The sequence below is a fragment of the Gigantopelta aegis genome, chromosome 15 (genome assembly GCF_016097555.1).
Source record: "Gigantopelta aegis isolate Gae_Host chromosome 15, Gae_host_genome, whole genome shotgun sequence".
NCBI classification, from domain to species: Eukaryota; Metazoa; Mollusca; class Gastropoda; order Neomphalida; family Peltospiridae; genus Gigantopelta; species Gigantopelta aegis.
Genome location: NC_054713.1, coordinates 2,311,025 through 2,325,266, shown reverse-complemented (window position 1 = coordinate 2,325,266; position 14,242 = coordinate 2,311,025). Strand labels below are relative to the sequence as shown.

General features: G+C 42.1%; 1 protein-coding gene across 1 annotated transcript in view; it reads right to left on the bottom strand.

Moving 5' to 3' along the window:
• Positions 1-1,356: 1,356 nt before the first annotated feature.
• LOC121390375 (N-formyl peptide receptor 3-like) overlaps positions 1,357-14,242 on the bottom strand; it is a 264,212-nt gene continuing 251,326 nt past the window's right edge. The window contains exon 3 of the mRNA XM_041522172.1: positions 1,357-3,000. Coding sequence (XP_041378106.1) covers positions 1,682-2,977 — 1,296 coding nt within the window. The 5' untranslated portion in view covers positions 2,978-3,000 and the 3' untranslated portion in view covers positions 1,357-1,681. The remainder of the gene's footprint in view (positions 3,001-14,242) is intronic.

Here is a 14,242-nt window from a genome sequence, read left to right as displayed (position 1 = left end):
ATACATCCAAATGTATATTATTTGTCTGTCTACAGCAGATGTCAATCTAAGGACACACAAAAAGCACTATAGTTTTGCAATTATTGACAGCAGACTATATATATATATATATATATATATATAAGTTTAATATAATACATTATTCGACTATCGTCGACTTTCTAGCTGACTGTAAACTACCCACCTAAGAAACAAACATTTGATATACACTTCCTCCATATAATAGTTTCACATAAATGCATCAGTAATACATGTTTTGTAATGCAGCATGGAATACATTCTCCACACACGTTCCCTTAAAATGCACCAGAATTGCATTTCAATGTTTAAATAATGGAAAACTGAAAGAAACTTCGTCCACATACTAGTTTCAGACAGGATGCATCAGTATGCCATTGGTGTATGGTGAGACATTGAATGTAACCAGTCTCCACGTGACGATTAGACGCTACGCATCAGTATTGCACTTCCGGAAGCTTGGAAGTTGGTCCTGGCATCCTCCGGCTGAAAACAAAAACACACTGGAAGGAAACGTCTGTTAGTTAACCCCTTCACTGTCAAATACAGACCAACAGCAGCAAGACGCATCTGTACCTACCAGTTGGCTGGCTACATTTTACATTTTATTTCTATGTTAAGTGCGTACGTGTACATAATATTCAAATACGCTGCCCTGGGTATATCCCCTTTTTTCATTACCAGTAAGGGGTCTGTTTGTAAACACCATCTCACAAACAAGACAGCATATACCACGGTCTTTGATTCACCAGTCTGTGTGTGTGTGTTGGGGGGGGGGGGGGGGGACCCGAGTATGTAATGGTCTTTCACCTTCCTAGTGGTCCATTACTCACTAAGGAAGGAAGGAAACATTTTATTTAACGACGCACTCAACGCGTTTTATTTACGGTTATATGGCGTCGGACATATGGTTAAGGACCAAACAGATATTGAGAGAGAGGAAACCCGCTGTCGCCACTTCATGGGCTACTCTTTTCGATCAGCAGCAAGGGATCTTTTATATGCACCATCCCACAGACAGGATAGTACATACCACGGGCTTTGTTACCCCAGTTGTGGAGCACTGGCGGGAACGATACTCATTAAGGAGACGAGCCTCAAATCTTTTACCGGCCTCGGAGGTTAAGCTCCCGGATATAAGGCTCAAAGGTATTGGGTTCGCATCCCGGTACCGGGTCCAACTCAGTACGAAAACAAGTATATATAATTGAAGGAAGGAAGGAAAGAAGGACTTTGTTTAAATTTAACGACGCACTCAACACATTTTATTTACGGTTATATGACGTATGGCTAAAAACCACACAGATATATAAAGAGAAAATCCGCTGTCGCCATGCTATGGGCTACTCTTTTCGATTAGCAACAAGGGATATCTTATATGCAGTATCCCACAGAGAGGAAAGTACACACAACGACTTTTGATATACCAGTTGTGGAGTACTAGCATGAACGAGAAATAGCCGGTACCCATGCATACGGACCCCAATTGTCAGCCGTTGATTTAATCCAGCTGGTAGATAGAGATTGCGTATTTTTACTACTGCCTCTGTCCACACAACGAAGTTCCACCCAGCTCGTGATTCGTCAGAGGGTACCTTGATGTCTTAAGCATATGCATGCTTTGTGTACTGTTGTTTTGTTGGTTTGTTTTCTTTCTTTCTAATCATCGCATACACTTGCTTCCTCTAGTAAAGACGGCCTTTAGCTCCTTTCGAAAGGCGACGTTCATGAACGCATAGATCACAGGGTTGGCCACGTTGTACACAAAATACATGTAGAAGACGACCATGTTGAAGTCAATGAGGCGGTGCGCCATCAACCACGACGGGAGAAACGCCAGAATAAAGACGACGTTCACCACGAACAACATGGCGGCCGTCCGGATATTGGCGAGCCGGTTGAAGTCCTTCCGCTCGCTTTTCGAGATCTTCTTCGAGTGATTGAGGTTCGCGCGTTCGTCGTGGTCGTTCTCGAGACCGTTCGTGGCGGATTTCGTGCACAGCTCCACCTCCTCATTGTTCTCGAGGTGCGTCGCCTTGGAAACGTCCACCGTCTTCTCATTGCACGACGGCCGCATCGACCTCTGGCGAAATCGCCACTTCCGCCGCTTGATGACTGACCTGTAGATGAGGGCGTACAGTACGGACACTATAAGTATTGCGATTAGGAAGAAAGAAGCGTACACCTTCTGGTAAATCTCTATGATGCTCTGACTCAGCAACCGGTTGTTGTGGTTACACTTTCCGGTGTACACGTACTGAATCTGCTCAGATTTGTTAATAGTCTCCTCGGCTATCGGACTGACCACCATGGAACTGTTGTCCGCCGAGGATGTGTGAAAGTGAAGACCCGAGCCTGCCGATATGATGGTGTTGTTGTAGTTGTTGTTGTTGTTGTAGAAGGGTCTCACGGTCTGGTAGACGAAACCCTCGCTCGTGTCGTTGGCCACGACGTTCCTCGGCTCGTACACGCTGTAGATGAGCGACGTCATCGACCCCAGCAGGAAGGCGAACATACTAAGGCTAAAGATAGCGATGTTGGCTCGCCGCGGCGTCATGGCGTGTTTGAACGGGTGACAGATGCACAGGTACCGGTCTATCCCGATGGCCACCATGATAAAAGCGGACAGAGGGACGTTGCACGTGATGAGGAACTGGTACAGCTTGCAGAGGAAGTCGTACATGAGCCAGTTGTTGACGCCGATGTAGACGACGGTAAAGGGGATGATGAGGATGCACGTGATGAAGTCGGTGCCGGCCAGGGCCAGGATGAAGATGGTCGACGTGACCTTGTCCACCTTGTGGCTGAATACGTACAACACGAGGCCGTTCCCGAACGTGCCGAACACGGAAAGTACCGAGAGGATTCCGATCACCGCCGTGACGGTCGTTTCGGAGATGTCCGGCTCCACGGCCGACGACGAGGCGTCATTCGTATAGTCGGCGGTGGTGTTCAACATGGTTGAGGCTCTCGAGGGACGACCTGCAAGATAGAGACACACAGAAAGTAAATTGTACATCCGTTTGTAGTAGTGTTTGCGTTAAGTGAGAGAGAGAGAGAGAGAGAGAGAGAGAGAGAGAGAGAGAGAGAGAGAGAGAGAGAGAGAGAGAGAGAGAGAGAGAGAGAGAGAGAGAGACAGACAGACAGACAGACAGACAGACAGACAGACAGTCAGACAGACAGACAGACATAGAGACATGTATACAGAGAGGGCGAGTGTAGTGCAATTCAAATGGAGGGTGAGATACCTGCTCCTGGGTGCCGATGTCAGATATAATTTGCACTCCCCAGTCAACATTATACGTAGAATAAGCACTCCCCAGTGTATGTTATATATGCAATATACACTCCCCCAGTCTATATTATATGTGTAATATGCACTCCCTCTAAATAATATGCACTCTCCTATTAGACGTAGGTTATACTATTTATATATATATATACTCAGTTGTTTTTCAGACACAAGGTAATCAAGACAATATACCAGTAGGCTCATTCAATACTACAACAGGCGTGCAAATTTTGAAGTCGAAGTGTATAAGTGTAACACTGTGTGGAACTGCAGTTTGTTTTTAATAGGGGGTGGTGGAGGGGTGTCAGAATATGTTTACAGTATAAAGCCAGCAGATGTTCCTATAGACATTTTATTCTACAGCTAAACTGCAGCATGTGACAGCCATTAACGGAACCAGAATCAAAATCAAATCGTTTGTAATGCCATTAGAATGCAATACTCTCCATGCAGGAAAAACATATAGAGAATGGACTTCCATGAAGGCAATACCGGCCTCGGTGGCGTCGTGGTAGGCCATCGGTCTACAGGCTGGTAGTACTGGGTTCGGATCCCAGTCGAGGCATGGGATTTTTAATCCAGATACCGACCCCAAACCCTGAGTAAGTGCTCCGCAAGGCTCAGTGGGTAGGTGTAAACCACTTGCACCGACCAGTGATCCATAACTGGTTCAACAAAGGCTTGGTTTGTGCTATCCTGCCTGTGGGAAGCGCAAATAAAAGATCCCTTGCTGCTAATCGGAAAGAGTAGCCCATGTAGTGGGGGTTCCTCTCAAAATCTGTGTGGTCCTTAACCATATGTCTGACGCCATATAACCGTAAATAAAATGTGTTGAGTGCGTCGTTAAATAAAACATTCCTTTCTTTTTTCTTTTTTTTCCATGAAGGCAAATGAAATTAGAAAGAAGGCCCTGAACAAAAAGAGAGAACATTTCACCGCAAAATGTTTATATTAAAATTGACGCCGCCTGTTTAAATCCCTTTCTACAATTTCTGAAACTGTCACTGCAGCTTTGTTGTGATTTTGTCTGTCCCAACTAATTTAGTAACAACAAACAAAAAGCCATCGAACCTGACCGGCGAGTCTAGAAATGTTCCGGGTTTCAATGAGACATAATAACATGTTGTTGTTTTTTTGTTGTGTACAGATCATATCATCGTATCTGATCGCAGTAAATCGTAACGAATGATTGTATATCACAGTAAGTCATAAAGCTCACTCTTAAAGGGACATTCCTGAGTTTGCTGCAATTTTTAAGATGTTATCGACTAACAGACTTTGTAACGATTGTAATTATATATCAACTATATTTTTCTGCATAAAATATTAGTGGCTGTATATTAAACGTGTTTCTGATCGTTATAATAGTTGTACTAGGTCCAATTTCATTTTATTTCCTAAAATATAATTTTTTCGTACGTACAAAATTATTTGAAGACAAAATCCAGTTTGAGCTTCTTAGAAATATTGAGACGACCAGAAACCCGTTGAATATACAGAAACTGATATTCTAAACAAGAAAATATATTTAATATGTAAGTATAATCGTAGAAATATTTTATTAGTTGGAAACATCTTACAGTGCAGCAAACTCGGGAATGTCCCTTTAAAGGGACTGTCCTGAGTGTGCTGCCGTTGTCAGATGTTTTCTACTACTATATCGTACGGCAAGACGATCGTAGAGGAAATCCCCACACATGACACGATTTCCTAAACATTTTATATGACTTTTAGTGGACATGTTTGGCGAAAGACAACGGCGTTGCTGTGACAATACCGATCTGCAATACGCAATACGATAAGATTTATTACGATTTGATCTCACACAGTGCGAACTGACAAGATACGACTCGATCGTCTGAGATACGATAGGCTTCTCACACGGTGCGATTAGACAAGATACGACTCGATCGTCTGAGATACGATACGATGGGCTTCTCACACGTTACAATCATCTAAACTACGACACGACAACATACGACACACTTACGGTTACACACCACCATTAATTATTCCATGCAGTTCAATACAATTTCTATGAGAGAATATATTCTGTGAGAAATACAACATGTGACTACTACTTTTAGGCAATGCTCTCAACTCACATGTACCGTGTAAAACATCAACATAGATCGATCACGAAATTTTTCAATTAATGGTCCCTATGCCCGACCACCGCCTCGTGTTACTGTTATACAAGTGGCGCCATACCACTTGCACAGTTGTTATCAGTTATTACTAGATATAACAAAAAACTTCAAATGAATGGGTTATTTAAATACTACAGAGGTCAACCTACGTGTAATCATCAAAGAAATATTTCAAAAAGCATATCAGAATTTTGTAGTATTTTTTTATGAGGAACCATTTCCTAAACCGTACTATTTTAAGCTGCTATGTACAGCAAGTAACGACACAACAAATGGTGGTATGATGCTTAAACACCTGTATGTTCAATACTCTACGACCAACAACACATGACACGATGGCATTGTACATATCATCTATGACCCTATCGTAGTTAGCATCATCATACGGCGCGATTCCTTAGGGTATCGTATCATATCTTACAGTATCGGATCGTATCGCAGAAAATATGTACCGAGTGGGGCCGGCTTTAAGGTGGCCAACGTTAGCGAAAGAAGCATACCGATGAAAAGGGCTGCGTTCAGCCACACCTAGCTGAAAAACGTCCGCTAGTTTGTGCGCTTCACGGTGAACCAAATGGCTACGTTGGGAACCAATAAAATAGTTCGCGAACGTTAGCAAAACGTTTGCTGGCTGACCGTGGGGCTGGTCGTAGTTGGCCAGGCAAAGTAAGAAACGCGTTGGCTAGATTTTACCCCGAATGGTCACACCGGGAACCAATTAAATCGGTCTTTTAATGCTAGCCTCACTCGCTGTCCCTGGACGATTGTGTGTTGCAAGTTCATGAGGTCGTGATCGTTATTGATCGTGATTGGTCGTATTAGATCACTATTGACCGTAGCAGATCTTAACCTACTGCAACACAAATAGATGGTTACTGATATTTGTACATCGCAACATATCGCTACAGCTCACAACGAATCGCAGTAGGTCGCAATAGTTTGCTATAGATCGTAATACATCGTAATTGATAGCAATAGTGTGTTGAACGTGGTAACAAAATGTTATTAATGACCGTAGATCGTGGTATCTATAAATAAGGCATATTGAGAAGGCAGAAAGCTAACGGTCGTTTTCGTTTGTTTGTTTTTTAAAACCTAATGCTAGCGTTTCCCTCCCTGAACACGCCACTCTCATGTCATGTTGTAAACAGTGAAAATGACGTCACACAGTAATCTTGTACTGACAGTGAAATATAATAAAATAAACAGAAAGGATTGGCTTAATTATGAAAAAATAATAGCATAACATGACAAAATAACAACAACATGACGTCACAGGTACTCTCGTTATAAACATCTGATCAGAAATGACGTCAAACAGGCAATCTCAGAAGTACTGATAGTAAAACATCTACATGGAATGACGTCACTCAGCTTTAGTACAATGATACTACACAAAGAATATAAAAACATGACGTCACGGGTACTCTCGTAACCAACATCTTGATCAGATCACGTCATACACGTAATCCAGTACTAGTAGTAATACATCTGGCGCAGAAATGACGTCACATAGCTATGACGTAATACCTGTAGCGGTTTCCATGGCAAAGATGGCGTGCCTCGAGTGTCTCTGAAAAAATGTAAAAATGGGTCGTTCCCCTGTAGCTCATATACTAGATAAGACACCTATAAGCCACCAGAGACCGACTCATTTCAACACAAGTGGGACGTCAGTACCCGCGTGGAAGCAGCTGGTTTCCTCTCCAGTTATCTCTGTCGTCCTTAGCCATATGTCCGAAGCCATATAGCCGTAATTAAAATGTGCTGAGTGCGTCCTTAAATAAAACATTCCTTTCTTCCCCTTTCCTTCAGTCTCCGCATAGTTCGAGATAATTAACACGTCATCTGCGTCCCAGGAGGGATCTTAACAATTTACAGTTATACCAAACTGGACTCTGTACTTTTAGGACAAAATATGTTTAATTAAAATAATTAAAATATTGCTATAAATGAATTAAGATAATAATAACTAAACTACTACTACTACTACTATTAATGTTGCTGCTTCTGCTACTAGTACTACTACTACTACTACTACTACTACTACTACTACTACTACTACTAGTACTAGTACTACTACTACTACTACTACTACAACTACTACTTGACAATAACACTGGTAACCATACTTTTGTATCACTAATAGACGCAGTTTCGTATTTCCTGACAATAACACTGGTAAAGATATTTTGGTATCACTATTAGACGCAGTTCCACGTGCTTTCACATTTGTAGACGAAGTTTCGTATTCTCCGACAACACTGCACCACACACATTCATATTCTCTGACAACAATACTGTCACTAGTAGTTCCGTATCATCTGACAATGATGCTGCAGGACAGGTTTATACACTTTGACAATATCACTGAAATACGCAATCACTCATTTTTAACATTCCTAGACGCAGTTTCAAATCCTCTGAGAATTTCGTATTCTCAGACAATACAACTATTAGACGCAGTTTCGTAGACAGACAATATTTGTATTTACGCCTCAACATGTGTACAGATTAAAATAAAAACAACAGCTCAATATTAATAATACAATAATATAGCAAAAAACAGTACACAGGCCACTCCTATGGAGTTATGAGAGACTTTTAAACTAGTATTTACTCACACAGATTCAGTTAGACACAGTTTCGTATCCAGCGATCCCGGCGCAACCAGAAGCAGTTTCGTATTTTGTGCCAACAAGACTGCAGCACAGTTTTACAGCCAGAGAAGACAATTGAGAAAAACGCACCATTTTTTGTCACGCGTACAGGTGGTAAACACGAAGACCCTGACCCCGGTTATCGGTCAGTGTAAAACATTTCCGTCTGTTCGTTCTCGTTCATCGTTAATTACACACCGCTAACAACTTCTTGATTTGATTATCACTTTTGGCAAATCCAATGTATTTTTATGCGCCCTGGTGTTTGCAGTAGACCAACATACATTTTTACGCGAAACAGAACATGGTACACACATCTGGAAATAAGGCCAGTTACACAGGGATCGAACTTAGGCCCAAAACACACCGAAGCTGGTTCTGGGTCTGGGTCTGGGTCTGGGTCTGGGTCTGGGACTGTGTTTGTGTCTGTGTCTGGTTCTGGGTCTGGGGTCTGGGTCTGGGACTGTGTTTGTGTCTGTGTCTGGTTCTGGGTCTGGGGTCTGGGTCTGGGTCAGGGTTTGGTTTTGAGTCTGGTTCTGGTTCTGGGTCTGGGTCTGGGACTGTGTTTGTGTCTGTGTCTGGTTCTGGGTCTGGGGTCTGGGTCTGGGTCAGGGTTTGGTTTTGAGTCTGGTTCTGGTTCTGGGTCTGGGTCTGGGACTGTGTTTGTGTCTGTGTCTGGTTCTGGGTCTGGGGTCTGGGTCTGGGACTGTGTTTGTGTCTGTGTCTGGTTCTGGGTCTGGGGTCTGGGTCTGGGTCAGGGTTTGGTTTTGAGTCTGGTTCTGGTTCTGGGTCTGGGTCTGGGACTGTGTTTGTGTCTGTGTCTGGTTCTGGGTCTGGGGTCTGGGTCTGGGTCAGGGTTTGGTTTTGAGTCTGGTTCTTGGTTTTGAGTCTGGTTCTGGTTCTGGGTCTGGGGTCTGGGTCTGGGTCTGGGTCTGGGTCAGGGTCAGGGTTTGGTTTTGAGTCTGGTTCTTGGTTTTGAGTCTGGTTCTGGTTCTGGGTCTGGTGTCTGGGTCTGGGTCAGGGTTTGGTTTTGAGTCTGGTTCTGGGTCTGGGTCTGGAGAGTGTGGTAACGACGCCATGCCTGATTTATTTTGACGTCTGCGTCTGTAACTGTTATGTGTTATCAATTTAATCGACTGCGTTCATATCTTTGGATGTATTTTCTTCTATAAATATCAACAATAATTACGATTAATCCACATTGATTAATTAATATCTTTAAGAAAAATGAAAACGTAAGGCTCGAGTATTGTGCAGCTGCCAGCCTGGCAGTACGAAAATATGGCGCATGTTCTATGCCAGATCTGTAGTTGACGTCATCACAGACGCAGTGTGTTTTGTCACATTCTATTCAATGCGTTTCGTTTTGGACTGGCACCATACTCGCCAGATCCAGACCCCGACCCACATCCAGTGTGTTTTGGGCCTTAATGGTGACACCGACGGCAATTGCCGTGGCTGCGATCTGATATGCCGTAAGTCATTTACTGATGGCAGTTTCCTTATGGATAATTATTAGTGCCGTCGATTCAAGGGACAATTTTGGGGTTTTAATTTTGATTTATTTGTTACAAAATTTACTGATTTAAAAGTGCTGTAGGCAGGAGCGAAATTGCCGTCGGTGAGCATTTTAACTGGCAGAAACATTTCAAAATTGTCATAGATAACACACTGTTAAGCCCAAGCTTGTTTTGGTGGATGTCACAGAAAATTTGATTTTTGACCTTTTTATACTCCATTGGCCATCTTATAAATTGACCTTTCGAATAGCCCAGATGATGACCTATTGAAAAATGCCAATCAAACACGTGGCCATTTTCCACAACTCCTAGCTCCTACTTTGAGCAATAGTTTTAACTTTGATTTTCTTTTAGAAGGTATAACATATTCATTCATATATATATATATATATATATAAAGTTTGTTTTGGTTAACGACACCACTAGAGCACATCGATTTATTAATTATCGGCTATTGGATGTCAAACATTTGTTAATTCTGACTCGAAATCCTCACAGCAAACCTAATACACTTTTCCAATAGCAGCAAGGGATCTTTTATATGTACCTTCCCACATACAGGATAGCACATACCACGGCCTCTGACTAGTTGTGGTGCACTGGTTGTAACGAGAGAAAGAATCGAATCAGTCGAATGGATTAACCGACGTGGTTCGATCCTGCGATGCAAGCACCTCAGACCATGGTCTTATAAAGTCATATGTAAAAAAAATGGCAGCCATAGGTTTGAACCATTTTGTAAAAGGAAAGCGGTGCATCCCCAGATATGATATTTTTATTGCTAAAAAAAATCCATACATTCAAGTATTCAGATATCTCTCCCCATCCACAACCCCCGCTCTCAAAAACGGTTCTGTCAGTCAGGGCTTGCCAGGATGGATCGTGTTTTTAACGTGTAATTTTGTCCTGCGCTCAACGTCGCCACGAAATGACACAGTATAAAGGATGGTGTGCACCTCAATGGGGGGAGTTGGGTGCGGGCTCCACTGATACCAAATGATTATTAAACCCGATCGCTAAGATGGACTCGAGTTTTCTTTCTGTTTTTAACCAATATACCACAGCTGTACATCAAAGGCGACCGTATGCCTTTCCCAATCGAGAAATTCCATACAAACAGCCCCTTGCTTGTTATCGTATGTGGGTGTAGTGCGTTACGTCTTTCTGTCATATGTTATACATCAAACAGCCCCTTGCTTGTTATCGTATGTGGGTGTAGTGCGTTACGTCTTTCTGTCATATGTTATACATCAAACAGCCCCTTGCTTGTTATCGTATGTGGGTGTGGTGCGTTACGTCTTTCTGCCATATGTTATACATCAAACAGCCCCTTGCTTGTTATCGTATGTGGGTGTGGTGCGTTACGTCTTTCTGTCATATGTTATACATCAAACAGCCCCTTGTTTGTTATCGTATGTGGGTGTAGTGCGTTACGTCTTTCTGTCATATGTTATACATCAAACAGCCCCTTGCTTGTTATCGTATGTGGGTGCAGTGCGTTACGTCTTTCTGTCATATGTTATACATCAAACAGCCCCTTGCTTGTTATCGTCTGTGGGTGCAGTGCGTTACTTCTTTCTGTCATATGTTATACATCAAACAGCCCCTTGCTTGTTATCGTGTGTGGGTGCAGTGCGTTACGTCTTTCTGTCATATGTTATACATCAAACAGCCCCTTGCTTGTTATCGTCTGTGGGTGTAGTGCGTTACTTCTTTCTGTCATATGTTATACATCAAACAGCCCCTTGCTTGTTATCGTGTGTGGGTGTAGTGCGTTACGTCTTTCTGTCATATGTTATACATCAAACAGCCCCTTGCTTGTTATCGTCTGTGGGTGTAGTGCGTTACTTCTTTCTGTCATATGTTATACATCAAACAGCCCCTTGCTTGTTATCGTATGTGGGTGTAGTGCGTTACTTCTTTCTGCCATATGTTATACATCAAACAGCCCCTTGCTTGTTATCGTATGTGGGTGTGGTGCGTTACGTCTTTCTGCCATATGTTATACATCAAACAGCCCCTTGCTTGTTATCGTATGTGGGTGTGGTGCGTTACGTCTTTCTGTCATATGTTATACATCAAACAGCCCCTTGCTTGTTATCGTGTGTGGGTGTAGTGCGTTACGTCTTTCTGTCATATGTTATACATCAAACAGCCCCTTGCTTGTTATCGTATGTGGGTGCAGTGCGTTACGTCTTTCTGTCATATGTTATACATCAAACAGCCCCTTGCTTGTTATCGTGTGTGGGTGCAGTGCGTTACGTCTTTCTGTCATATGTTATACATCAAACAGCCCCTTGCTTGTTATCGTGTGTGGGTGCAGTGCGTTACGTCTTTCTGTCATATGTTATACATCAAACAGCCGTAGTTTAAAATCTGCTGGTGGGTGCCTGGAAGGGGGGGGGGGGGGATTAATCAAATATTCTTTTACTTTCGTACTCATATAAAGACTAACAGTGTTCTAGTATTTGTACAATTCTTTACGCCAAGACTTTGCGTTTGTTCTTCCGAAATGGTCGAAGCAATTGATGTGGGCTTCTGTTTATTTAGTGCCGACAGACAAATTGAAAACGAGAAACCACGAAAACCGGACATGTATCCAACGAGTGGAGGGAATGTTATTTTATTGAGAAACTTCCCCAAACCGGGTTTTTGTCCACTTCAATCTTATTTATTAAACCAACCGTTCTCATTTGATCCTGCCAGGGAATGACTTTGTATAGGTTGGGAAGCGTCACCTCAATCGGAAGTATTTCAAAAGCGTTGCCCCGAAATGAAATAGTCTTTGCTGAAACAACAACTGCCGTAACTTGTGTTGTGGCGAAACCTTTGGTTTGTTTTATAGACTTCAATTTGGCGGGAATGGATCTTTTCTTTTACTTGAATGGAAGCGATTGAAACTCCGTTAATGAAGTTCAATAGATTTCCATTATAGACTGGTTGCTCGGAACGACCCGCGGGGCATTCTGCGTGATCGGTTCAACTGTCGCCCAATCGCTGATCGTTAGATCGTGTAAACATACCAGTTGGACAGGCAGCCTCTTTGGCTCCTAAATCATACAGCAGTGGTTATAAGCAAACCTGGCAGGTACTGGGTTTGTATCATGGCACCGACCTGAATCCTGGATCGCATGTACTATAAGACTCCATCATATGCGGTCATGTGGGATAGAAAAAGTACACCCGACGTGGTGAAAATTTCGACCTGGGACGAGGCTTGCCGAGTCCCATGGTCGAAATTTTCACCACCGAGGGTGTACTTTTTCTATCCCACATGACCACATACGATGTAGTCTTTTTCTCTCATTCATTCCGTAAATAAACCATTATTTTACACGAACAGACAAAGATGGCTGAACAATTAACCTTTTTATTTGACCATTTTATCATAAATAAACTGCACTATCATATTTACTGTGTTTCTTTCATGTGTTAAATAATATTTAACACTACAAATTAACAAAATAGCTTTTAAAATGAAGGTTTTCATAACAAAATATTAATTTAAAACTGTGTCTAATGATCTCACGTCACCGCCTCACATTAATATGACGTCATATATTACCACCGACGTCATGTTAAATGCAAGCGCGTGATATCCCATGTAAGATAGAAATTTCTTACATGGCTTTCTTTCATGGGATAGCTCTGTTCCATATACCTGAGGATGAGAGAAAAGTCTCTCTCTCTCTCTCTCTCTCTCTCTCTCTCTCTCTCTCTCTCTCTCTCTCTCTCTCTCTCACACACACACACTCCCACTCTTTATCTTCATATCTTTCTCCTCTCTCTCCCCCTCTCTCTTTTCTGTCACTGGTTCTCCCTCTTTCTCTCTCTCTCCGCCTCTTTACCCGTCTCTGTGTTTATCTCTTTCCTCCCTCCCTCTCCCTCCCCTTCTGTCTCTCCCCCTCCCTCTCTCTCTCTGTGTCTCTCTCTCCCTCTGTCTCTTTCTGACTGTATATCTGTCTGTCTCACTCTGTCTGTCTCTGTCTCTCTCTCTAAATAAAGAATGAATAATTTATCTCACACTTGCCTTTATTTAAAAGTAAAGTTTATACATGCAACTACATGTCCATATAATTTACAAAACAATGTCATGTACTAATAGAGTAGGGCAAACGTGTGAAGTCACAATATTAGATCTTTGAACACAATAGCATCTAACCATTCGCGATTCAAAAAGTAAAACTAGAGGCAAAAGTACATAGTGGGGAGGGGACGGCTAAATATAACTAATATGTACTAACTTATCATTCACGAATTCTTGAGTAATCCATCGTTTAAGCGCAGAACCGACAGATTATCACAGTAATATTCTTGAGTTACTGACGAAAAACTACGAAATGAAAACGCAATAATGTCTACTTTAGTATTCTTTATAACAAAAATATACATGATCAAACTTTTATACAAATTAAATTTTGAATCTACAAACACTTTATACAGTATTCTGAAACAAGAAGGTACGTTTATATTAAATGCTTTGTCTTTATTACATAACGTTTAGTGAAATATCTTAAAATATCAGCGAAATAAAAGTGTTATCAGTCACTCAGAGACGATAACACATTTTAGATTCCAAATTTCACTATTTCACTCTAAAAT